This window comes from Asterias amurensis, chromosome 5 (assembly GCF_032118995.1).
Source record: "Asterias amurensis chromosome 5, ASM3211899v1".
Lineage (NCBI taxonomy): Eukaryota > Metazoa > Echinodermata > Asteroidea > Forcipulatida > Asteriidae > Asterias > Asterias amurensis.
The window spans coordinates 2,719,870-2,746,823 of NC_092652.1; the positions used below are offsets into that span (position 1 = coordinate 2,719,870).

At 38.4% G+C, this 26,954-nt stretch overlaps 2 protein-coding genes across 2 annotated transcripts in view; both read left to right on the forward strand.

Annotated features, from left to right (window-relative positions):
* The first annotated feature begins 2,129 nt into the window (after positions 1–2,129).
* On the forward strand, positions 2,130–24,889 carry LOC139937827 (NADPH oxidase 5-like). The gene is made up of 14 exons (XM_071933150.1): positions 2,130–2,506; positions 8,857–8,965; positions 9,677–9,827; positions 12,034–12,244; positions 13,426–13,628; positions 16,238–16,438; positions 17,895–18,085; positions 18,910–19,104; positions 19,820–19,952; positions 20,562–21,280; positions 21,595–21,723; positions 22,140–22,352; positions 22,952–23,212; positions 24,758–24,889. Exons 1-14 carry the CDS (start codon positions 2,454–2,456, stop codon positions 24,887–24,889), a joined length of 2,901 nt encoding a protein of 966 aa, XP_071789251.1. The 5' UTR covers positions 2,130–2,453.
* A 1,027-nt stretch (positions 24,890–25,916) lies between these two features.
* Positions 25,917–26,954, forward strand: part of LOC139937828 (NADPH oxidase 5-like) — a 56,441-nt gene continuing 55,403 nt past the window's right edge. Inside the window, exon 1 of the mRNA XM_071933153.1 lies at positions 25,917–26,006. The gene's annotated coding sequence lies outside the window, so the exon portion shown is untranslated. The remainder of the gene's footprint in view (positions 26,007–26,954) is intronic.

Consider the following 26,954-nt stretch of genomic DNA (forward strand, 5'->3'; position numbering starts at 1 on the left):
AGTTCCTAGACGCACCATAACTTAGTTACCATTGTTCATTCACTAGGCACCCGACTTACCCAATCACTTATAATAACAGGAAACGATAGAGGGCGCCCTATGTTGCTAAGTTGGCGAGATGTGGTGGGGCGGGGCTGGAGGGGGGGGGGGGGGGCTACTTTTAAAATTTACCTTTTGTGTCAGAAAAAACAGGTTTAATGGTTGGATTGGTTATAATTGATTTCAGCCATTGTTAAGATTGTAACTTGTCGAAGTCGTCAACTTGCGGGGAATGCCGTATCCCCCACAAGTTATTTTTCACGAAGCTGCCTAACGGACGACCGTACGTGCCTCCATGCCGAGATCATCATTCTCCGAACTTATTTTTGAGAAAAAATTGGAACTCGCTCACAAATCAGTCGACCTATGGTAAACCATGGAGGTATTTTCTACCTCCATGGGGAACATGCACCAGAAATAATAGCGGCCTGTCATTATGTCTTTTTATCACAAATTAATTTGGCCCTTCGTTTATATCCTTTTAAAACATAAAGCTACTTATTTCAAATAATTAGTAATCAAAAGGAGAATGGCCTGCGCATATGAATTTGCTTTTTCGGCCACTCCACTGTTGCTTAAAGGAACACGTTGCCTTGGATCGGTCGAGTTGGTCTTTGAAAAGCGTTTTGTGACCGTTTGTTATAAAATGCATATGGTTAGAAAGATGATTTAAAAGTAGAATACAATGATCTACACAAATATGCCTCGAAATTGCGTGGTTTTCTTATTACCTCGTCGACTAACACGTCGGCCATTTATGGGGGTCAAAATTTTGACTCACATAAATGGCCGACCGTGATAGTTCGCGACGTAAAACGAAAACCGTGCAATTTTGAGTGATACTTGTGTGGATCATTATATTCTACTTTTAAAACATCTTTCTAACCGTATACATTTCATAACAAACGGATTCAAACGCTTTTTATAGACCAACTCGTCCGATCCAAGGCAACGTGTTCCTTTAAAGCGTGCACGTGTGCAGTTTATAATAAATATTTTTTTTTAAAGGAACACGTTGCCTTGGATCGGTCGAGTTGGTCTTTGAAAAGCGTTTTTTGACCGTTTATTATAAAATGCATATGGTTAGAAAGATGATGTAAAAGTAGAATACAATGATCTACACAAATATGTCTCGAAATTGCGTGGTTTTCTTTTTACCTCGTCCAATAACACAGTCGGCCATTTATGGGAGTCAAAATTTTGACCCCCCTAAATGGCCGACCGTGATAGTTCGCAACGTAAAAAGAAAACCGTGCAATTTTGAGAGATACTTGTGTGGATCATTATATTCTACTTTTAAAACATCTTTCTAACCATATACATTTAATAACAAACGGTTTCAAACGCTTTTTATAGACCAACTCATCCGATCCAAGGCAACGTGTTCCTTTAACGGGCAGCGCTTTCACACTCCCATTGGTTTTGTTCATCTCCCCATTATTATTTCTGGTTCGTGTGAACATCCGATAAATCTACTCCGCGGTAGTAGAATAAAGAAAGACAGCTCTCTATTGAACAAACTCTACCTTGCAAGTAGATATACACATGGTGTTACCGCAAACCAAATAATATATATTGATACCTCACCAATGCAATGCCTCAAATCATATAAAACCAACACAATGTTTGAATATTTTTTTGACCATTGTTACAAACATTATTTTAGTAGAGTTCTATTTTTGATTTGTATTCATGGCTTTCAAAAGTTTTTCAACCAAGGCTGGCAAAAACTCGGGTTTTTGACATTGCAAAAGAAAGGTACATCTATATAGACACCGATTCGGATACGGTCTGTAACTCGTATACAAAACTCGGGCTAGGTCAGCAAGATTGGTGACGACATGTATTTATACAAAGTACTACAAACTAGTTACGTGTCGCTTGGTTGCACAAAACAGTTGTTAGTATCCCTTGGTGAAGATGGCGACTGCCATTTTAAACCTTGGGCTTATTTGTAACGTCACAATGAAATCTGTCACTGGAACAGATTATTCCTAACAGGCGCTAAAAAAAAAAACACACACATTTTATAAGTGTGATACGCATGAGAAGTGATCTGACTTATTTGACATCGTGTTAAAATGCGGGGGCACACTGAACTTGTATTTGCATATTCACTCAACCTTTAGGAAAGTTTTTGAAATTTCTACCAAATAACCAACCTCTTAAGGGATTCATTCAAGTACACATCTAGTACATGTTATACAAAGTAGCGTATAAGACAACGTCACTGACTCGTCCAAATGTGCCACAACTTATCAACTTCACGAGTTGTCATCGACGGCTGATAGTGACATTCAACTTGACGGAGCTTTGGAAGATCCAGACATTGTCCCCACTCGGAAGATCGAGAGCTTGATGATAAACGTCGCTAAAGCTTTTACAAAGGTTCGGCTTGAAAACTTCATGCTGAGATGTCGCAGTCTTTCAAAGATCGCACGAAGAGCCAGCGTGATGTCCGGCTAAGGTGAGTATAGGCTATTGCCTAGGCTTACGGGTAGGCTAAGGGTACGCTGTCTGAGCATGGAGGAAGATGGTCTGAGACAGTTTTCTTTGTATTTAAGGCACTGGGGATGATTTCACAATGAGTTATTAAGAGTCAGTTCAGGTAAATAGTTGACACTTGCTCACGGTCAAAAAATGATTTTTTTTTATACTTTGTGGGTAGAAGGGCCTTGGGGTGCAAGTAAACGAAATTGCATTTTCAATTCTATATATAGCCCGTTGCCATGGTTACGGCTCATTTTGTTTTTTGGCCATTTTAGGCCGATTTTGGGGTCTGAAAAACTGGTTTTTAGCTCACATTTACAACTCCACCCAACCAAAATGCAACATTATTTCAAAAAACCTTTTATATCACTACAAAGTATTATCCTTGGCCTTCCTTGAGAAAAAAAATTATTGCTTTAAATAACACCCTTTTGCTATTTTTGCGTTATGCATTACAGTATGTTTTTAGAACTTGCAAAATCAACATTTTTACCCTATTTTTGGACCCCAAAATGTCAACTTGCCAGGGGTCTCAGAAAATTTCCCTTTCGGCTGTGATTAGGGCTAACAGTGGTCTTTCCATATCTGGTGTCAAAAACTCGGGCAATTGTATCCTGCTGTGACAGTACTGCCTCATAACTAGACTTTTTTCCCCAAAACATGAAAAATTCCTTTTCCTTTTTAAGGGTCTTTTCACATAATATCGAAATACAGAAAACAGAATATGAAAATTGCACCAGGAGACATTCGTCTTGTCCCACGTCCGATTTATAAAGACCACATAATTGCTCTAAGTGATCGAAAATATTTTTTATAATGTCATTGGTTTTTGTTTTAGTTTTAAAATTATACAATTAATAGGGTTGTTGTGAAGTGTTTCCATCGGGTTATTGTGATGTTGTCCCTTAAGTTTATACATTTTAATTATGGGACGCATTTTCCAAATCACACCAAATTTAATCTGTAGCATGTGTCACGCATAAATGTCGGCCTACAATTCTTGATGGAAAAAAAGCAACCAGTTTGACCTTTCGTGTTTTTCCCGAAAACGTGACCTCCCTAGTTGATGACTCTCTGACATTAAAGCCATTGGACCCTTTCGGTACAGTAAAAAAAAAAAAAAAGTTCACAGATTTACAAATTATTTACAGGGTTTACAGAAGGTAATGGTGAAAGACTTTCTTGAAATATTAGTCCATGGAATGCTTTACTTTTTGAGAAAACAGTAAAACAATATAAATTCTCGTTAGCGAGAATTACGGATTTATTTTAAACACATGTCATGACACGGCGAAACGGGCGGAAACAAGAGTGGGTTTTCCCGTTATTTTCTCCCGACTCCGATGACCGATTGAGCCTAAATTTTCACAGGTTTGTTATTTTATATATAAGTTGTGATACACGAAGTGTGGGACTTGGACAATACTGTTTACCGAAAGTGTATAATGGCTTTAAGTTCTTTTTTAAATAATTGAAAACTAAAATTTAGCCGAATAAAGAAACATTGGTATATCAGACATCTAAAGAACACACAAAATATTTATTTTAGTACTAAATAACAAAATAGCATGTCTCTGAAGAAGGTCCGGTTTGGATCGAAAGCTAAGACCATCGACCCTAAAATAAATAACAAACATTAAACAATCAAAACTACTATCTAACTAACTAATTAACCAACTCACTAACTAGTTAACTTACTAAACAAACAAATAAGCAAACAAGAATAACTACGAAAAAATGAACAAATAAGTAAACAAATAAATAAGAAAGTATAAAACAAGTAAATAAGTAAAATAAATGGTCTTTTGATTATTTAATGGACCGTCCCGGCTTTCCACTAAGCTCCGCCCACCGTGCACGTGAGCAAGACACGTGTACGAACACTCCCAATGACATTCTGCACGATTCTGCCGCGCGTGTCAAATATACGCGCACGCATGACCGAGTTTGTCCGACCACAATCATTGCTGTGATTGGTCAAATGGGTGAACGCGCACAGTTTGATTGGCAGGCCGGATCGGTCCATTCACGTAACGTTTCCATAAAATAAACTAACTTTACATTTGTTGTTAATTAATGTCCGCGTTTAATATTATCTGACAAAACAATTTCAATGCATAGATTTTGAGCTTAATTCCAATTACCGAACTTTCCCTGATGTTTTAGATTGATTTGTCACATTTAGCTAATTTTGTGATACACAACTCCTCTCCAATCTCCGCATAGGGCTGGCCAACTATTAGTTACTCCATGTTGTTTACGACTAGCTGTCTCTCTCAAAAAAAATCAAATTTCTATAGAATAAATTTTGGAGACTGAATAACTGGAGTTGTAAAAATCCACTTATCTTGATTTCTAAGCGCAGTTCTTGTTGCTGACCACTCTAAAAGGATTTAAGAAAGAAGCGGTAAACAATACTCGTCAGGGTTAAGAGGACACGTGACCTTGTGGTGGGTGCTTTGGGATATAAAAAGCGTTTGTTGTAAAAAAATAAATAAAATTAAATTTTAAACATGTTAAAAGACGTTTTTTGGAAAGATGATTTAAAGACCCCGGACACTATTGGTAATTGTCTCCTCACTTGGTGTATCTGAACATATGCATAAAACAGCTCAATATTGGTCAACGAAGTTGGAGATAATAATGAAAGAAAAAAACACCTTGTCACATGAAGTTGTGTGCTTTCAGATGCTTGATTTCGAGACCTCAAATTCTAAAATCTGAGGTCTCGCGGAAAATCACTTCTTTCTCAAAAACGTTACTTCAGAGGGAGCCGTTTCTCACAATGTTTTATACTATCACCAGCTCTCAGTTACTTATAACCAAGTAAGTTTTTATGCTAAAATTTACTTTGAGTAATTACCAATAGTGTCCACTGCCTTTAAATGCACTTGACACGATTGTCAGTAATGTCAAAGACCAGTATTATCACTTGGTGTTTTCCACCAACATAAACATATGCATAACACAACAAATCTGTGAAAATTTTGAATGAAATGGTCATTGAAGATGCCGAAAAGGGCTTCAGGTCTGACGTCGTTTAATATTTGAGTGAGAAATTACCTCTTTCTAAAAAAAAAACATGTTACTTGGAGGGAGCCGTTTCACAAAATGTTTTATAATATCAACAGCTCTCCGTTGCTCATCACCAAGTAAGCTTGTATGTTAACAATAGTTTGGGGGTAACATTAAATGATTTACACAAAACTGCCTCGAAATCTTGTGGTTTTCCGTTCACTCCATAACTACGATCCGCCATTTTGTGGGGTCAGAAATTTCGAGCAAGTTCGAGCGTCGACCATTGTCAACCGCTTGTCAATGTTTGGTAACCTATCCGTTCAATAGGCCTACATCATTGGTACCAGGCAAAATCGACCAATGGTCGACTTGAGTCCCTCGCTTGAACTCGACCCATGTGACTTCAATTCATGACAAACGCCTTTTTTATAGACCAAATCGCCCAAATCCAGGACGGTTACAGCTTGAAAATAAGGTTTGACGGTCCGAAGGTTCGTTAGTCCGAAGGCTCGTTTGTCCGAAGTATCGTTGGTCCAAAGGTTCAATAGTCCGAAGATTCGATAGTCCGAAAGTTCGATAGTCCGAAGGTTCGATAGTCCGAAGGTTCGATGGTCAGAATTGACAATAAGGTCCGATAGTCCGAATTGACAATGAGGTTCGATCGTCGATTCGGATTATCGGACCTTATCGTCGATTCGGACTATCGGACCTTATCGTCGATTCGGACTATCGGACCTTATCGTCGATTCGGACTACCGAACCTTCGGACCAGTGAACCTTCGGATCAATGAACCTTCGGACTAATGAACCTTTGGACTATCGCATCAAATGTTCGAATTAACGAACCCTATTACATTTTCGAACTAACGAACCCCCTGTTATGGGAAATTTGTGCGATCGGACTATCGAACCTTCGGACTATCGAACCTTCGGACTATCGAACCTTCAGACTATTGAACCTTCGGACTGTTTTTTTTTAGCTGGTATGTTGGATTTGAAACTTTACATGGTGGAAGTATTAACTAAGAGCGGTTTGAGGTAGCACCATATGAATAATAAGGAAATCAATGTGTGGTGAAGAGGTTTTCAACTAGTGGTTTAATCCTCAGGCCTGGTTCTTGATAATTTTACCGAAACGAAGTCGAGGTATATTATAAAGAACCAGGCCTCGGCGGGTTTAAACCACTAGCTGAAAACCGATTCAACACACTTTGATTCCCATTCATAAATACCTTTTCGGTCAAAAACATTATCACTTTTTGGTCAAAAAGTAAAATAAATGCAAAAATTACAATTGTTCAATGATTTCTTTCAACACAACACCCCTCCACAGCTATGAAATGGTAAAGCCCTCCGCCGCCCTCGGGTAAACAACTCCTTATAAGGGAATGCTGTGCGCGTCGCGCGTATCGCGTGATGTGGCACAACTGTTTTAGCCGTTGCTCCCGACCAATAGGAACGATGAAACTATCTTATAAGAACAGGTGCAAGGTCGCGTACCACACGCCCATGAATTAACACTTTTTACCGGTCATAAACAAAGGTTTATACAAACCAACGTAACGCGCTCCCCACCGATAGGAAGAAACTGTCTGAGGTTTTTATGAATAGTGTTTCATTATACAAAACAAACTTGTTTATGATGTCGACCACGAATCTTTTTCTGTTATGTGATAAGTTCAAATCGTGTATAGTGTGTACCTTTGTCCTAATCCCACATCGCCAAACCATTGTCACATAACCACCCTCCGGATCAGTAAGTTTTTGATAGTCTTTCCGCACATGTGAAGGAAAAGAAAGCATTCACTCATGTATAGTACTGGACCTTTAAAGACGGGTTGACTTGTACTTTTCGTGTAAAATGATTTAGGTTTTTGAATTGTGTAGTTTGATAAATTATATAAAAAAACTGTTGCGTTGATCTATTTGTCATGTTTGGCGACATATTATGCAGTCCCCCTTATTTAGTACACTTGGCCCTTGCAGATTTAATGGGACAACGTTTAACATTTTAGTTAAAGGGCTTTTTGGGCTACAAAATAGACTAAGATATGACTTCAACGGTCTTCCAGGAATGAAGAAGAACAGTCCTTAAAAAAAATCATCAAATTTAGCCGTTTTTTAGCATTTTAAGACAAAAACGCAGGTCGTGTGATTGTTCTAACCAAAAAGTGGTACAAACAATCATGTGACCTTCCGGGCTAGTTTTACTTTCAGCCGTCTAAAAGTAACTTACTTAACCAAATTTAAATCTTTTTTTTACAAAATTATTTACGAATAATTGACGAAAAAGATTCAAATTATCGCTACAAAATGTAAATAATGGTGAAAAATCTAACGTAAGATTCACATTCAAAGAGTCCGTGTAACGGAAGCTTGTTATATGGCCGCTTTGGTTTTTTTAAATACGTGCTATTTTGATGATTTTTTTACAGCAACCATCTATAAAAACATTATTTATGATTCTACACCCCTAAATTGCGTAAACGGTGAGCCGGTGTGTCCCTTTAAGCTATAATTTCAATGAAAGTAGTATTATTCTAAAGTTTACATACTGTTTTTGTTGTGGGTTGTGCCAACTTGTGCATTCTAGATGCTCTGTGGTTCAGTCTAAGGCCAACAAGAGGCTCATTTGAAACAAAACCAACAGCCTTCAAAATTTTGAGCTGTAGAGTTTGGGTCTTTTAGGTAATACTTTATTGGGCTGGTCGGGCGGTAGGGAATAAAAATGTATTGTGAGATTTGTCTTACATTGCGGCATCTACTGTGTGCAATAATGCAAGTACTCGGCTTAAATAATAATGTCCACTGAGTTATAATTGGCGAGGGGAAAAAAGGTGTAATTTCAAGTTAGTTTCTATACAAGATTAATGCCTGACAAAATAATTATGATATTTTACTTCATTACGACATTTCAAAATTTAAATAAAAGATATGTGTAGTCGATTGCAAAACCTTTATATGGTGGGGTCCGGGCCCGCTTAAGGGCCCGTGATGTTTTATAATTTGTTATAGATGCTGTGTGGTGCAATCTTAGACAAATAAGTACATACATGATGAAGGAAACAGAACGAACAACCTTAAAAATTTGAGCTGTAGAATTTGGGCCTTTTTGATTTAGACCTGTTTTTGATTTTGCCTGCAATGTACGCAAGAAATACGGAAAAAGACAAACATCTCAGAAACGTCACACAGAATGGTTAAAAACAAAACAAAAACAAAACAAAAACAAAACAAAAACAAATAACATACAAACCTTGTACATTTCCCCATTTTTGATATATAACTCATTTTTTTTTCTTCTGACAGGCCTTCTCGCAATGCTGACAACGAATGGCTGGCCTGGGTGGCTAAGAAATTCAAAGGTGCCCAAAATATTGACAGGCAAACTTTCAAAAAGGTCCTCCAAGTAAAAAATGTAAGTGGTGGAGATGATTGACTTTCTTAGACTAGTTTCTTTTCTTTAGATAAAGACTCAACGTTGGTATTTATTTTATACTGATTTCGCTCTAAATGCACTGGACGCCTTTGCAATATTAGCAAATACCAATATTCTCGCTTGGTGTGTCCCAACATAATGCTAACAATAAAAAGTCTGTGGAAATTTGAACTCAATAGGTCATCGAAGCTGCAAGAAAATAATGAAAGAAAAGCACCCTTCTTGCAAAATTTGTGTGCTTTCAGATCTTTTGAGAACAAAAATACTTCTTTCTAAAAAACACGTTGACAAAGGGAGCAGTTTCTCACAATGTGTTATACTATCAACTCTCTATTGCTCTGTACATAACTCTGAGGTACTGTTGGAAAATGTATGTATTATTTTGGCGAAGAAAGCTATTTATAATTGTAGGTTCAAGAACAAGAAACCGAATATGACCTCCTTTTTTAACTTAGTTAGGTTTCACTACACATTGGAGAAAAAATAGCTTTGGACAACAACAACCTGTATAAATTTGATAATAAGTGGACTGCTCCTAGAAATGACCTTTTTTAAATAAGATGCTAGGTTACCGGATTGTCTGTGTGTTTTTTGGGTATGTAATTTGTGCTTGTATGTTGTATTGTGTCATGTTTTATGCTCAAAATTTATTTGAGACACTATTTCTGAAGTCAAGCTTTCCGTTTGAAGGAGTTTTTTGCAGATCGTTTCTTCGACGTGTTTGACGAGGATAAAACTGGCATAATACCCTTAGCTGAGATGATGGACGGTTTGTTCCTTCTCAACGAAGGAACAAAAGAAGACAAGATTCAATTTTTCTTCACTATGTACGACTTGGACAGTAAGATATTCCATTATGTTGGTCTTACTAGAATTATTACAAACTGAAGTGTACAGAGTTCTTAACTACGAGACGTTCAAAACTTGCTACAAAAAGATGAGTGGAAAAGAAAGTAATCTTTCAACAAATTTTGTTTCAACAATGGTTTTTCGAAATTGAGATGATATTCATTTCACTTTGACCCGTCGTATTTAAGCAACCTTCACCACACCCAGAAACAAAATTCCCCATTTAAAAATATGTATAGATAATACCAAACCGGTAGACTGTAACACGAGAGGTTTATTAGGTTCCCGATTGGGTGAAGGTTCCCCGATTGGGTGAAGGTCCCCAATGCATGCCAAAAAGTACAAGTGCAAATAAAAGAGGGACTAAAAATAGGAGGTCCCGATTGCTTTACACGCTGGGGTGCGCGATATAATTGCAACAACCTTTACAGCACAAATTATTTGAAAAGGACTATCCGTCAGAAATCTGAAACCACCGTTTCCCTGTTCGTAGAATTGTTTGGCTAATTGGAACAATTGAAAACACTTAACAATTGGATTAGTGTAGAAGTCTAGACCATGACGCCTACTTGCACTTTTAACGTCACATACAACTTGCAATATTCTGGAAACTCGTTTTGTAATTTGCATCAACAAATTTCTTTTATTAAGGTCTTTGCCTCTTTTCAAAATGAATTAACTCGTGTAGGTCTATTATACCTTATAGAAATGCAAAATATCATGGGGGTCGCTCAGTCAGCCATGCATAGAAATGGTTGAAAGGTTCATAAATGTCATGTTTGTCGCATCATGGGGCGATGTAAGCCCCATTCATACTTCCTTCGAATTTGTCATGAACTTGACGCCAAAACTCTGTTTTTGCAAAAGAGTTGAGCTCAACTCAACCCCTGCGAATTATTCGTTGCGAATATGTAACGTTGTCAACATACATCGCATTCGTATATATGCGTATAAGCAAAACAATCCTTGCTTATAGTTAAATCAGATTACCAGCCAAGACTCCACTCAATTGTTGTGCTATAAGTAAACAACGGCTAAATACCAGTCACAAACAATGTATAATGGCATAAAATTGTGGCCAGTAACATGTGTATAATAATCGAGCTATGTCGTGCTTAAGCATTTTTTTTTGCTTAAGCAGCTTTATGAAATTGGACCCTGGGGCTGTTGAATGTTAACAAAAGAGATATGACTAAAGCACAAAGAGAGAGAGCTTGGAAAAAAAACCTTTTAGAAATCGGCGAAACATTAAGGCGTCGCCTCGCTCCGTTAACCGAAACGGTTGTAGGTCACAAGTTTTTACGATTTTATTAAAATGTCATGTCACGGTTTTTTTTACGTTGGCATACTGAGTGAAGCTTGGCAGAATATTTCATAGAGTTAGTGGGTCATTTCACTTGTTAAAAACAAAGAATCTATAGGAATTGCCTTGCCTAATTAAAATGTAGCAGATTATACTAAACGGCGCATAATTGTTAAGTTTTTTTCCCCCGAATGAGTAAATAGAATAAACTTAATTGCAATGGCTTAAGGTAAATACAGAGTCAAAGGCAAATAATGATCAACATTAACTTAAACGTCTTAATGGCACTGTACACTAATGGTAAAGTCAAAGACCAGAATTCCCACTTGGTGTATCCCCCAACATACATAAAATAACGGGTCTATGAAAATTTTGACTCAATTGATCATCGAAGAATACACGAGAGAAAAATGAATAAAAGAAAACACCCTTGCACGGCCTTGTTTCTGCAACAAGGCATTTTTGCACAAATTTGTGTGCTATCAGATGGCTATAAAAAGGGTTTCAGGCCTGAAGTCTTTCTTTATTTGAGTGAGAAATTACATCTTTCTCAAAAACTTCGTTACTTCAGAGGGAGCCGTTTCTCACAATCTTTTATACTTTCATCAACAGCTCGTTCAAAAGTAAGTTTTTATGCCAATAATTACTTTGAGTAACCAATAGTGTCAAGTGCTTAATTTAACCAAACGCTGTCAGTAGACCTGCATATCAATGTCACCAAACCGAGGCTTGATGAACAAACTAGTCTTGTTCCTTTTTAAAAAATGATTATTAGCATTCATTATAGTTATTTGATACGAGGAGCATGACCAAGATGGAGGCAGTATATGAGTTTGTTTTAGCTAGAGGGATACTTCTTTAGATGATGACATTTGTATTAACCCTCTTCTTAAAGACAATGGTGAGATCGACAAAGAGGAGCTGAGGAGTCTCTTGAAGACAGGAATGGTTGAAAGTTCGGTGCAGATAAGTGAGAACAAGCTAAACCATCTGACAGACACACTGTTCACAAGTGCAGACCAAGACAACAGCGGTAGCATCTCATTTGATGAGTTCTTGGATGTGTTGGTTCGGCATCCAGGCCTCATGGAGAACTTCTCAATCGGGTTGGTCAAATAATTTGCGTTACAGATAAATTAATGGTTAACTCAAAAAGAGGAGTTCTTAATCGAGGGGCGTTCTGGCTTTTTGTCAAGGCCTTCGTGTCTTTGACAGCTTCGTAGAGCTGAGGTCCCAAGCGACTGGAACGGGATACCACACACGCGAGTGGAGGAGAAGAATCTGTCCAATCTACGAGGGCCTTGACAAAAGGCTAGGGCGTTCCCAACGAGGGGAACGCCCAGTTAGTGAGCTCGCTACGAGTAACTATACTCTCTAAAAGTTCTATATTGAAATTCACTCCCAAACCATTCGACTTGTGGACAAGTTGTTAAAATGTCTGTCGCTCGTTGTGATAGCGTCCCGACTCTCACCGCGATTTCTGCGGTATTTTCGCCCCCGAGGCTGCTGCTCTCACGACTACGGTCCCAGTTAATGGGGAGTTGAAGTCGGGCAACCAGCAGATCGCGCGAGAGCACGGCGCCATCAACTCGACTATCTCACCGTGTGGGACCATTAACGACTTGTGCACAAGCCTACCAGTCTAAACCTTTAGAGAGAATGTTTCCTATCTTACCATGTGACCTGTGATGTCACATGTTTACAAAAGAGTCGCAGAGCCTCGATTTCCTGAAGCCACGATTTCTCAAGGAAAGAAATAATTCAATCTTGCATTTTATTGACGTTAAGAAGGGGGCACATTCCCAAAACCTATTATAAGCTATGTGTAGTTCATCTTGAAGATATTTTGAAATTAGGAAACAAAATGTCTACTATGTTTGTATTATCATCTCATCAAAAATATCTCAAGTTTATATTTATTCAATCAGTTTAAAAACAGAACATTGCAATCAACAGAAGACTGAGAAAAAAACACACATGCTAAAAAAGAATTACGAGAGAAAAAAAAACCCACACAGCAGCCTATATTAATACGAGCTATGGTGAACAATTGGATTACATACTGCGTGGTTCGGTTTTATACAAACAAATTTACCCATACCCAATAGTGTGATTCTATCGAGTCCACCGTACCTCAAAATGGTTTAAAGGGATTGGCCTTTCAAATCTAAAAGACCAACCCCATTTACAAGAAAGTCTGCTGCCACCTAGCGTTCCACAGTCTCCCATTGGAACAGGATAATAAATACATTTGCAAACCCTTATAGTTATTTTTTGTTCTCTTCAGAGCGTCAGCATGGTTGAAATCATCTCAAGTCAGCAAAACGAAAAAAGACGTTCGTTCCCACACTACAGCAGCAAACTACATCTTGAATAACATCAAAAGGATCGGATTTCTGCTCTTTATTTTCCTCATCAATCTCATTCTTGTCCTCGAAGCCGTTATAAGATATTCCAAGACGGCGGATTCCAACTGGTTTTTTTTAGCTGGTGTGTTGGATTTGAAACTTTACATGGTGGAAGTATTAACTAAGAGAGATTTGCGGTAGCACCTTATGAATAATAAGGAAATCAGTGTGTGGTGAAGAGGTTTTCAACTAGTGGTTTAATCCTCAGGCCTGGTTCTTGATAATTTTACCGAGACGAAGTCGAGGTAAATTATAAAGAACCAGGCCCTTGGCGGGTTTAACCCACTAGTTGAAAACCGATTCAACACACTTTGATTCCCATTCATAAATACTTTTTCGGTTAAAAAACATCAACACTTTTGGTCAAAAAGTAAAATAAATGCAAAAATTATAATTGTTCAATGATTTCTTTCAACACAACACCCCTCCAGCTATGAAATGGTAAAGCCCTCAACGTCCCTCGGGTAAACAACTTCTTAAAGGGAATGCGTGGGCGTCGCGCATATCGCGTGATGTGGCACAACTGTCCCGGCCGTTGCTCTCGACCAATATGAATGAAGAAACTGTCTTATAAGTACATGTGCAAGCAGGCGTGTCACGCCCATGTTTCAACACTTTTTACCGGTCATAAACAAAGGTTTATACACACCCACGTGACGCGCTCTCCACCAATAGGAATAGCGAAAATGTCCGAGGTATTTATGAATCTCTCTTAACAGGCAGTGGACAATATTGGTAATTAATCAAAATAATTATTAGCATAAAACCTTACTTGGTAACGAGCGATGGAGAGCTGTTGATAGTAAAACACATTGTGAGAAAAGGCTCCCTCTGAAGTAACGAAGTTTTCGGGAAAAAAAAGTAGTTTTCCATGAATTTGAGTTCGAGACCTCAGAATTAGATTTGGAGGTATCGAAATCAAGCACACAACTTCGTGTGACAAGCATGTTTTTTCTTCTTTTCTTTCATCTGGCAACTTCGACGACCAATTGAGCTCAAATTTTCGCAGGTTTGTTTTGTAATGCATATATTGAGATACACCAAGTGAGCAGACTGGTCTTTGACAATTACCAATAGTGTCAAGTACAGTGTTGGTTCTGAAAAGAACCGGTGTAGGTAATGACTCAACTTTTCGATCAGTATGCTCTGATTGTTTTCACTACTCAAACGAGATATTCACATGGTGTCCCACAAACCTCTCTCTTAGCTGTTTATGTTGATCGTAATTTCTCAATGCGGAATTACCCTTTCACAAAAACAGTTTACGCAAACACGCAGCACCCTTTTGTCGCCAACATTACTTCAATTCAAAAAGGTCAACTTTGAAATGTCAGAATGTAATGACGTCATGCTAAATTTCATTAAACCCATGTGACATAGCCTTTTAAAAGGGCACCGAACACCTTTTGTGCGTTAGGATGAATAATACAGGGCTTCAGGCTAGAGGTATTTTAATGTTTGAGTGAGAACATTTACATCTTTCTCAAAAACAACCAGTGGGGGCCGTTTCCCAAACATTTTGACATTTAATGTTTAATACCATCAACAGCTCTCCATTGCTCGTTACCATGTAAGGTTTATGCTAACACCACTGGTCTCCAGTGTCTTTAAAAACACTGGACACTATTGGTAATTGTCAAAGATCAGTCTTCTCTCTTGGTGTATCTCAATATAATGCACAAAATAACAAACCTGTATAAATTTGAACTCAATTGGTCGTCGAAGTTGCGAAATACTAATGGAAGAAAAAAACATGCCACACAAAGTCTAATTCTGTTAAGTCTCGAAATAAAATTTAAATATTTAAGTGGAAAATTTACCTCTTTATCAAAAACAACGTTACTTCAGAGGGAGCCGTTTCTCACAATGTTTTATACTATCATCAGCTCTCCTTTGCTTGTTACCAAGTAAGTTTTTATGCTAACAAAATTGTTTGAGTAATTACCAATAGTGTCCATGGGTCGATTTCACAAAGAGTTAGGTCTCGTCTTATCTCGAGTTAGGACGAGTAACTCTGCCTAACTTAGGATTAATCTTAAAGTCACCTGGAAGTGGTATTTTTTCAAAATAAAGCTTTTGTCACTAATATATGTGTTTTGATGAGTGGAATGAAAATAAACAGTAAACTAAGGTTTTAAAAAATCAGTTCTTATGTTATTTACAAATTTAAGAGTAGACCTAAATCGAGGCAGAAGTAAACACAATTGCAAAGTACATGTACGGACCAAGTCGTGAGTTTGTACGTTTAAAAAAAAAACACTTTTTGAAATGTACCAACTGACGACTTGGACGTACATGTACTTTGCACGTGTGTTTACTATACGCATTGCATGCAAAGTCTGCCTCTATTGACGTCACAAAAGGGGTAGGCGGAGTCAGCCCCCCAAACAACTTTATATATTTTTTAAACATATAAGTCGTGACAAACAGTTACTAAAAAAATTGTTTTATTGTTCGTAAGCATATACTCTTGTGTTTGAAAGAAGAAAAAAAAAATATTTCCAGGTGACTTTAAGGTCTGAATGCTACAGTGCAGGGTTGGGACTCGTTCTACGCTCTAAGAGTATTCTTAAGTTAAGAAGAGTTTTGTGAAATCGGCGGCAGTGCTTTTAAATAAACACAATACTAAAATAAAAAAAGGTGAAGAAAATATCTTAATAACCAAGAGATGTTTACTATTTTTTCCTGCAGCTCGTGGTTGTGGCAGTGCGCTAAACTTCGACTGCTCCGTGGTTGTTCTTCTGATGCTCCGTAAGGTCCTGAGTTTCTTAAGAACGACATGGTTGTTTCGTTGTCTACCATTTGATGACACCATCAACATTCATAAACTAATCGGCTACTTGTGTTTTATCCTTGGCATAATACACACCATAGGGCACGTCGGCAACGCACGTAAGTTCATTTTAAATTGGGCTACTTCCCTTCTCTAATGCGCATGAATTTAAAAATGGAAAGACATTTTATACCTACTTTTTTAACAAGATTTGTATATTCTTAGACATTTGTGCCCTTATAGGCAAGGCACCATATTGCTTCGTAAAAAGTTGGGGAGGTAGTGCATTCAACTTTAAAGGCAGTGGACTATTGGAATATACTCAAAATAATTATTAGCATAAAACCTTAATTGGTAACGAGTAATGTGGAGAGGTTGATAGTATAAAACATTGCGAGAAACGGCTCCCTCTGAAGTACCATAGTTTTCGAGAAAGAAGTAATTTTTCATGAATTTGATTTCGAGACCTCAGATTTAGAATGTTGAGGTCTCGAAATCAAGCATCTGAAAGCACACAACTACGTGTGACAAGGGTGTTTTTTCTTTCATTATTATCTCGTAACTTCGACGACCAATTGAGCTCAGATGTTCACAGGTTTGTTTTTTATAGATATATGTGGAGACACACCAAGTGAGAAGACGGTTTTTGACAATTACCAATATTGTCCAGAGTATTTAATACCAGGCGGGCTCTTAGAGGATAACACCCATGCCGCCATACTGTGACGGGGACAACCCTATTTCAGCCAAGGAGTAAAGGCGGCAACGTGTGTCTGGTGACAGTTGAGTTTGGTTATCCCAAATTAAAGGCAGTGGACACTATTGGTAATTGTCAAAGACTAGCCTTCACAGTTAGTGTATCTCAACATATGCATAAAATAATAAACCTGTGGAAATTTTAGCTCAATCGGTCAACGAACTTGCGAGATAATAATGAAAGAAAAAAACACACATGTCACACGAATTCGTGTGCGTTTAGATGGTTGATTTCGAGACCTCAAGTTCTAAATCTGAGGTCTTGAAATCAAATTCGTGGAAAATCACTTCTTTCTCGAAAACTATGGCACTTCAGAGGGAGCCGTTTTATACCATCAACCTCTCCCCATTACTCGTCACCAAGAAAGGTTTCATGCTAACAATTATTTTGAGTAATTACCAATAGTGTCCACTGCCTTTAAGTGTACAGGCTTCACCTTGAGGTGACCGTCCGGTCTTGTGACGTAATAGGCGATCTCTCGTAAATATTTCCGTTCGAAGCACATTCGCTAGCATATTCTCCCCAGTGTGAGAGTAGCATTACTCAACCGGAGAAATCAGTTTACCACTGCTAACCACAAAAACTGGAATGCTTAGCACCAATCAACAGTTTGCTAGCCGTTTTAATTTAGTGTTTACTTTACTCCTTCACTCTAAAAACATCCGGATCAGAAGTGAGCCTGATCCACTTTTTTTAACCACTTTCCGGGTTAGTTCCGTATTAGAATGACCCATAAAGGAGCAGGAATCCGGGACCCGGAATCCAGGTAAATTTTTATCCGGGATTTTCTATGATTATGTTTGTATTTGTTCATACAGTAATATTGCAAACCTACAAAAACATCACGGCGGTAGAGCTGCTATTTACCAATCCGAAACTCCTGCCAGTTGGTCTGCGAGTCGGTGAGCTGAAGGGAAGTGCTTTTATCACGGGCTGGATCCTCATCGCGGTCTTGCTGATCCTCATTTGCGGCTCGCTCCCCTACGTCAGACGGTCTGGACACTTTCAGGTGAGTGATGGGTGAAGCAAAAACGCAAGTCCGAAGCAACAGTTGCTGTCTGTTGTTGTCTTCAAACAAAAATGGAAAAAGTAATGGGTTTATCTCAACACCATTGAGTTTCAGACAACCCTCTTTATTATTTATTATTATTTATTCGACCTCAACAGTACAAGTACAGAAAATACAAACAAGGGAACAATGTAAGGGAAAAAACCCATAACATAAACGAAGACGTTACAAAACATTATGAGTAAACAAAAAAAGACAAAAAAAAAAAATAAATAAATAAATAAGTTAATTAATTACACAAAAAATCAGCCAATCAATAAATAATACACAAAATAATTAAGTAAATAAATAAACAATTAAATAAGTAAGTAAACAAACAAGCGACAAATCATTATTGTGGCGGGGAACTGATTATTTGTTTACAATGGACATATGATTAGTGTACAATGGCATCATAAGGTACAAGAGCAAGGTGTACAGATGTAATTCTCCTCATACTGAATACTGGTGTCCTGTATATAACAACGTTCAGCGATAGCGATCTGGGCCCAATTTCATTGCTTACCGTAAGCACAGAATCGGCGCTTACGGAATCAGGGAATTCAGTGCTTACGGCAAGCATATTTAACGGGTTAGCGGTGAATTTTGGCTTCTGCGCGTGTCGTACTCCGCGTTACTAGGGATTCTACGCTTACAAGGCTAGTGCAGAAATTCGTCGCTTGCACGTAAGCGGCGAATCGTGATCGTAGTAAGCGCAGAATTCTGCGTAGCAGAGCCATGAAAGTGGGCCCTGTATTTTATTGCCATGTCTCTTGTACTCGCAGGTGTTTTTCTGGACCCACAAGATCTGTTACTGTCTCTTCTGGTTCGTGCTCATTCTCCATACGCCCAACTTTTGGTTATGGTTCATTCTTCCCGCGTTTTGTTTCATCCTTGAGAAGTTCTTTGAGATGAAGCTTGTCAAGAGGCTTCGATTTGGAAAAACGTACATCAAGGAAGTTAACTTACTACCCTCCGGGGTAAGTATTGGTATTAAAGGCTCTGGGGTGGACCTTACAAAGAGTGAGAACTATAGTCTTTAGCTCGAGTTAACTTAGGACTAGCCTTAAGCCTGTAATAACTCCTATAGGACTAGTCCTAACTTAAGTCTTTGTGAAATCGACCCCTGATGGACACTATTGGTAATTACTCAAAATAATTGTTAGCATACAAACTTACTTAGGCGGTAAATGAAGAGCTGTTGATGGTGTAAAACAGTGTGAGAAACGGCTCCCTCTGAAGTAACGTAGTTTTTGAGGAAGAGGTAGTTTCTCACTCAAATGATAAAACACTTCAGGCCTAAGCCTTTTAGCAGATGATGCAACAATGGGCTGTTTTCTTTCATTTTTCTCTTGCAACCGCGATGACCAATGGGAGACTTTTGGACACTTGGTGGCAGCAGACTTACCAGGTAAAATCCATTGTTCTCGGTAATGTGCGTATGCTTGGAACTACGTAAAGAATGGAAATTTACCTGGTTAGTCTGCTGCCACCTAGCGTTCCAAAGTCTCCCATTGAGTCAAAATCTTTCAAAATGTTTGGTTCCGCGGAAAGAAAATAATGTGCTTCTCAACGGTCACGGTCAGGTGTAATAATGGGTCACCAGTGCTTCAGTACTACGGTGGCCGATTAGAAACATCAGACACTACTGAAACTTTCATACTGAGAAAGTCTGTGTAACATTTGTTTTTTCAGGTGACCCATTTGGTCTTGCCGAGACCGCGGAACTTCAAGTACAAGGCAGGCGACTACATCTTCATCCAAATTCCCGGCCTGGCGAAGCATGAGTGGCACCCGTTCACAATAAGCAGCGCACCGGAACAAATTGGTAAGCCAATCAAACTTAAAGTGAATGCTTTTGGGTTATTTTTGCTCTTCTAAAGCAATGAATTCGAAACATCCCTATAATCAGTAAAAAAGAACTTACAAGTTTTACGGCGATTCCTTATTTCAACACGACACCCATTACCTTTTCATTTAAAAACGCTAGTTCCACATTAGCCTTGCTCAAGGCAGTCGAATTATTCAGTTCGAAAAAAGACCGCCGCTGTATAAAAACCCACCCGCATTCACTGTGCGTAACACCGCACACACGATGCCCCCGTACACTATCCGCATGCGTCGGCCGTCAGTACGAGTGCGGATGACATTGTGTGCACAGTAGTCGTACGATATGACAGTGTGTATACGGGTGGGTCATGCGGTGTGATCGCACGCACCACGCACAGGGTATACGGGTGGGTTTACAGCGGCGTCTTTTCGGAGCGAATAATGCGACTGCCTTCTTTAGCAATGCTAGTTCCACATATTCTTGCAGGACAATACTGAACGCTTTGATACGCCCTATGAGTGTGATAAAGCACTACATACAAATCTTGTATTATCAGTATTAAAAGATAAGTTAATAACATTGTTATTATTTTCACCCTGCCTGTAGATACTGTTTCTGTGCATATCCGCTCTGCCGGCAACTGGACCAAGCGACTCTATCACATGTTCGACCTCATGACGTCACACTCCATTAAACGCGCGCATATCAGCGTCACTTCACTAACCTCTAACCAGGGGAATGTTAACAAAGGATTTGAAATGTCACCAACGGATGATGGGGATGAAGAGGCAAACGTCGTCACGGTTCAAGAGTTCAAGGTTGACCATTCAGGGATCGACGGATCAGATGAGGACTCGTCCGAGTACGAGTTGGATTTTGAGGAGGATGAAGTGCGCCCTCAATTGACGATCCGACGAGTCAGTTACCAGCCTCCTGAAGAGCTGCCCACGACAGAGTGGAAAAAGGCGCATGGTGCTCCGACCATTATTGAGGAAACCGGGGAGGAAGAGGATGAGGAGGCGGACGATGAAGCAGAAGAGGATAAACACGAGGAGGAGAAACATGAGGAGGAGGTTGATGAAGCAGAAGAGGATAAACACGAGGAGGAGAAACATGAGGAGGAGGTTGATGAACATGATAAGGAGGTTGATGAAAACGAGAGGGAGGTTGATGAAAACGAGAAGGAGGTTGATGAAAACGAGAAGGAGGTTGATGAAAACGAGAAGGAGGTTGAGCAGGCAGTGGCGGTGGTGAAGAAGCAGGCCAGATTTGCAAATGGACACCAGGACACTTCTGATGCTGCTGAACTCACTTTAGGAAATGATGTGAGTTTACAACCAAAGTTATATAAATAAACTTTTTTTCAGAAGACGGTCAGAGCATACTGATCGAAACGTCGAAATGAAACCAACGGTTCTTTTCAGAACCACCCCAACCTAAAGATAGTCATTACATGGTGCTACCGTAAACCTCTCCATATCATATTTCCACCATGCAAAGTTTCAAATCCTACCAAGTTATATAATTATTCATTCTAAGTGGTTATTCTTATCCAAAAGATGTCGTATTCACATCAATAATCGTGTGTTTTGTTTGATCAAACGTTTGTTTTTTTGATATTATTTATTTTATTTTGAAGAGCGCTTCAGTAACGGTAGAGATCGAACCAACCTCGCCCTCTTCGTACAAGAACTACGATCGACGCAAGAGTAAGCCCTTCGTTAAGCCGAATGTCAAATTTGATTTGAAATCAAGTGGACGATTACGAGTAAGTAAAATGTTTGAATGTAAACTTTAATGTCCTCGGGCGGCTGAGTTGGATTGAAGGCGTGTCCTGGCCGAGTGGATAAGAGCACTTGACTCAAGCTCTGGTGTTTCTGATCAGCAGAGTGTTTGGTTCTAGTCTCAGTCGTGACAATTGTTGATTGTCTTGTACAACGTAAATATAGGGGGTCGATATTAAATAGTCAATCTGCGTCGATTGACGAATGACGTTACAAAAAAGGATGGGCGGAGTCACCGCCAAACAAGTTTGTATGTTTTGTTCAAAATACAAATCTCGAAAAATAATCATTTCAGCAATTTGTTTTCTTGTTAACATAATATACTTTTATGTAAACAAAAATGAACAATATATTTCCAGGCGACTCTAAGAAACCTTTTTCCTGTTTTTTGTTTTGAAAGGTTCACATACAGGGACCGTACGGTACCCCAAGCACAAGCATTTTCAATTCAGAGCATGCCGTAATGATCGGAGCAGGAATTGGTGTCACTCCCTACGCGTCCATTCTCCAATCCATCATGTACAGACATCGTAACATCCTCAGCGAATGCCCGAACTGCAACCACTCCTGGGTGGATCTGGAGAGACAGAAGCGCGCCCTCAGAGTCAAGAAGGTTTGCTTCTTTAATGTATTTTATGTTTGTTGAATTTTAATTGAATTTAGGCTGTGTTTGTCAAGGATGTAGCCCTCGTCACGAATCTGCCATTTGTCAAGAAGGTTTGCTTCTTTAATGTATTTTATGTTTGTTGGATTTTAATTGAATTTAGGCTGTGTTTGTCCAGGATGTAGCCCTCGTCACGAATCTGCCATTCATCTCTAGCTGTTCTCGTCCTGCCTAGAGCTAATGTCATCCCTCCTTCTTCTTTGTCTGCCTCTTCCCCCTTTTCCCTGATGTCCTTGTTCGTTTGTATACGTTAGGATACACCAAGTGAGAATACTGGTCTTTTACAATGTCAAATGTGTCTTGCCTTGAAGCATACATTTTAAAGAAGACACCTGCATGTAGAGGTCATGAGTGACATGTTTTAACAAATTTAATGCTTTTTATCATGACAATAAATATTTTGAATGAATATTTAATCTTTGAATATAATGGGTGATTCAAGTATTTTGAAAACGTTATGAAAGTTGGAAATGGTAAATCTGTAAATAATTTTCAAGTTGGAAATGGTAAATCGTACAAGTTTTAACATACCTTCTCCTGCATTCTAGGTGGATTTCATTTGGATGAACCGTAACTACATGGCCTTTGAATGGTTCGTTGACCTACTCTTACATCTGGAGGATCAACAGAGTGAATACTCACTGGATCGGTTCCTAGACATCCACCTCTTCATGACCGGTATGAAGCGATTTGACCTGAAGAATATTGGCCTCCAGATGGCGCTAGACTTGGTCCATGAGAAGGAAAACCGTGATTTATTGACGGGACTCAAGACTAAACTGCAGGCGGGGAGACCCGACTGGGAAAAGGTAGAACTCTTGTTTACACTGTAAATTCGCAGTATTGTTTGTGTGCACAAGTCTGTATTAAAGGAACACGTTGCCTTGGATCGGACGAGTTGGTCTATGAAAAGCGTTTGGAACCGTTTGTTATGAAATGCATATGGTTAGAAAGATGTTTTAAAAGTGGAATATAATGATCCACTCAAGTATCACTCAAAATTGCACGGTTTTCATTTTACGTCGCGAACTAACACGGTCGGCCATTTATGGGAGTCAAAGTTTTGACTCCCATAAATGGCTGACCGTGTTTGTCGAGGAGGTAAAACAAAAGCCACGCAATTTCGAGGCATATTTGTGTAGATCATTGTATTCTACTTTTACAACATCTTTCTAACCATATCGATTTTATAACAAAGTGTTCCAAGACGCTTTTCAAAGACCAACTCGACCGATCCAAGGCAACGTGTTCCTTTAAGTGTTTACTAACTGGAGATTTCGAGTCATGGGTCATTGTCTAATCATATTGCATAGTCAATCGGGTCTGCCTGATAGAACGTATTAAGGGATAGCAACTGTTTTTGCTGGAAATTGAACGAGATAGTTATACTAAAAAGAGTTTTCGGTCTACTGGCTGCATACCGGTAGGTATGTGAGAAACGAAGAAACCTGGTAGTTAATTAGCAAAATTCAATCATAATTGAGATTCTTTATTGGCGCTTGCGTCCCTCAAAACATGGGCCCAATTTCATAGAACTGCTTAGTACAAAAATTTGCTTAGCATGAAATTTCTTCCTTGATAAAAACAGGATTACCAACCAAATTTCCATTTGGTGCATATTGCTTGTTGCAGGTATTTAGCTGTGTGTTTGCTTATCCTGAAAATCACGTGGACAATTTGATTGGTAATCCTGTTTTTATCACAGCAACAATGTCATGCTAAGCAAATTTTTGTGCTCAGTAGCTCTATGAAATTGGTCCATGGTCATACTGAAAAACAATCGAATGCCGATGTGGCAGGAGATTCTCTACCCCGGAGATAATATGTAGCGCCCTCTTTTGAAACACCCTTCTAGACAGAATGGATTAACAGACCCTAAATGGGTTAAAGACACTAGACACTATTGGTAATTGTCAAAGACCAGTCTTTTCACCTAGTGTATCTCAACAATGCATAAAAAAAAACTGTGAAAATTTGAGGTCAATTTGTTGTCGAAGTTGCGAGATAATAATAAAGAAACAAAAACACCCCTGTCACACGAATTTTCTTTTTTTAGATGGTTGATTTCGAAACCTCAAATTCTAAATCTGAGGTCTCGAAATCAAATTCGACGAAAAATACTTCTTTCTCGAAAAACTACGTCTCTTCAGAGGGAGCAGTTTCTCACAATGTTTTATACTATAAATTTCTCCCCATTACTCGTTACCAAGTAAGGTTTTATGCTAGTACTTATTTGGAGTAATTACCAATAGTGTCCACTGCGGTTAAGATTCAAGAACGATTCAAGATTCATCCTTCTATGAAAAATTACTTTTAATAGTATTAACTTGCACCATTGCTTCCATCTTTTGCAGCTATTTACAAAGATTAAGTCTGAGAACAGAGGGAAGGTGTCAGTGTTCTTCTGCGGAGCGCCAGCTCTCGGATCTGTCATCAAAAGCCAATGTGATACCTTCGGCTTCAATTTCCACAAAGAGAGCTTCTAGATAGCCTGAACGTCTGACGTCATTCTTCGAGGCTCGTGAATAAAGACAGGGCTAGCTTCTAGAGAGTCAGCATCGTGTCATAGACAAAAAGGGAAAGATGTCTCTATAAGATGTTACAAACTTTTTTAATACAAAAAAAGGTAAACAAAACAACCCTAATTACATAACAAAGACCAATCAGGAAACAAACTACATCCAAACAAACTCCACTCCACCCCACCTCGACCCCCCCCAAAAAAAATAAAAGAAGAAGAAGAAGAAGAAGAAGAAGAAGAAGAAGAAGAAGAAGAAGAAGAACAAAACAAAACGAGCTTAACAATTCAGCTATTGAATTAGACATATGACGTCACTATGTTGTACCGTATATTGATTCAATGAGATTAAACACACCTGGAGGAAAACCACCCACAATGCCGCAATTGTTACCTTATCTTGATGCAAGGGATTAACACACCTAGCTGGCGAACACAGCCCGCATTATCAATGTTGCACATTATCTCGATTTGCAGAGGGTTATAAGCTTGCCAATATATAATAGATAGTTCCCACATAACGTAAATCGGCCATCTTTACGGGCAATTTGGAACACATAGCCATGTGTTTTGCGCGAGAACGGCGTGCAGCACGCGCAGGATTCACAAAACTCGTTGCCTGATTGGTTAGTAAACAGCGTGGTTGCGTTAATAAACTGAGCGCTTGACGCGCCTGCAAGCTTAAATGCAATTTGCCCGTAAAGATGGCGTCTATAGACTGTGCAAGTCTCGCACGTAGCGAAAACGAGAACTTAATTCGAAAAGAAGTATATTTTTGTACAAAACCAAATTGTATTGAAATTGTTATTTGTTAAAAAATTCTTAAAGATTATTATTTTTAACGTACTTTTTGTATAATTATTATTTTATTTCGTGAACATAATAATTGTTTTGTTTAAATTAACGTAAATATTATACATTTATCGGGACGAGGATCGCTGTTCGACATCGACCTGGATGGTTTTTCTAACAAACCCCGTTTGTGAATCACGTCCAATTGGTGCGATCATCACATAGGTTCAGCGATAATGGGAACGTCAATTGGGTAATATTCTTAATTGTTTAGAGTAAACCGGAAACTGGAGGTAAAGTTTTTTTCTTTAGTTTTCTTCGTTAATTTGTTGAATTGATTTTACTTTTCTGTTTTTAATCACTTATTTTTACATTCCCAAGAACATATTCACTTTTTAGAGTCATAACTTATGTTAAACTAAAATTATTGACAGAACAAAATCTCCCCAACGTAAAACTCCATTAGGTTGGGACCACAATGGTCCCGGAAGTTTAATTTCTCGCGAGACTTGCACAGTCTATTGCAACTTATCTATTGCAACAGTTTTGCAAGCATAGGTTACTCTACCTTGGAAATGTGTGGTTAAGATTTGGTGTAAATAGAAACTTTATGCAGTTTACCCTTTATTGTTTAGTTATAAAGATTCTCACAGAATTGATTGATTACATGCATGACATGTACTATTCTCTGACAAGTAAAGTAATGGATTTCAATGTGCCATTTAGTGTTTCTTTTTTTCTATATCGGTTCCAGTGAGGAACATAAAGAACAATACCTAATTTTAGTAATATTTGGCTCTTTTTCTTAATCCCAGACATGTTTAAATGTGTTTTTCTCGCCATTTTACAATTGACATGAGATTTGAATGACTAAAATAGTTTTCATGTTTTGGATATATTTTATCAATACCTATTTAAGTAATATTTGATTTTTTTCAAATATTAAATAAACGGAATATTAATGTGTTTTTCTCGACATTACAAAATTTACAAATATTTGAATGAGTAAAATTATTTTTATACTCTGGATATAATTTTGTACGTATATATATTATTTTGGGTCTAAAGGCAGTGGACACTATTTGTAATTACTCAAAATAATTATTGGCATAAAACCTTACTTTAATGGGAGAGGTTGATAGTATAAAACATTGTGAGAAACGGCTCCCTCTGAAGTGACATAGTTTTCGAGAAAGAAGTAATTTTCCACGAATTTGATTTCGAGACCTCAGATTTAGAAT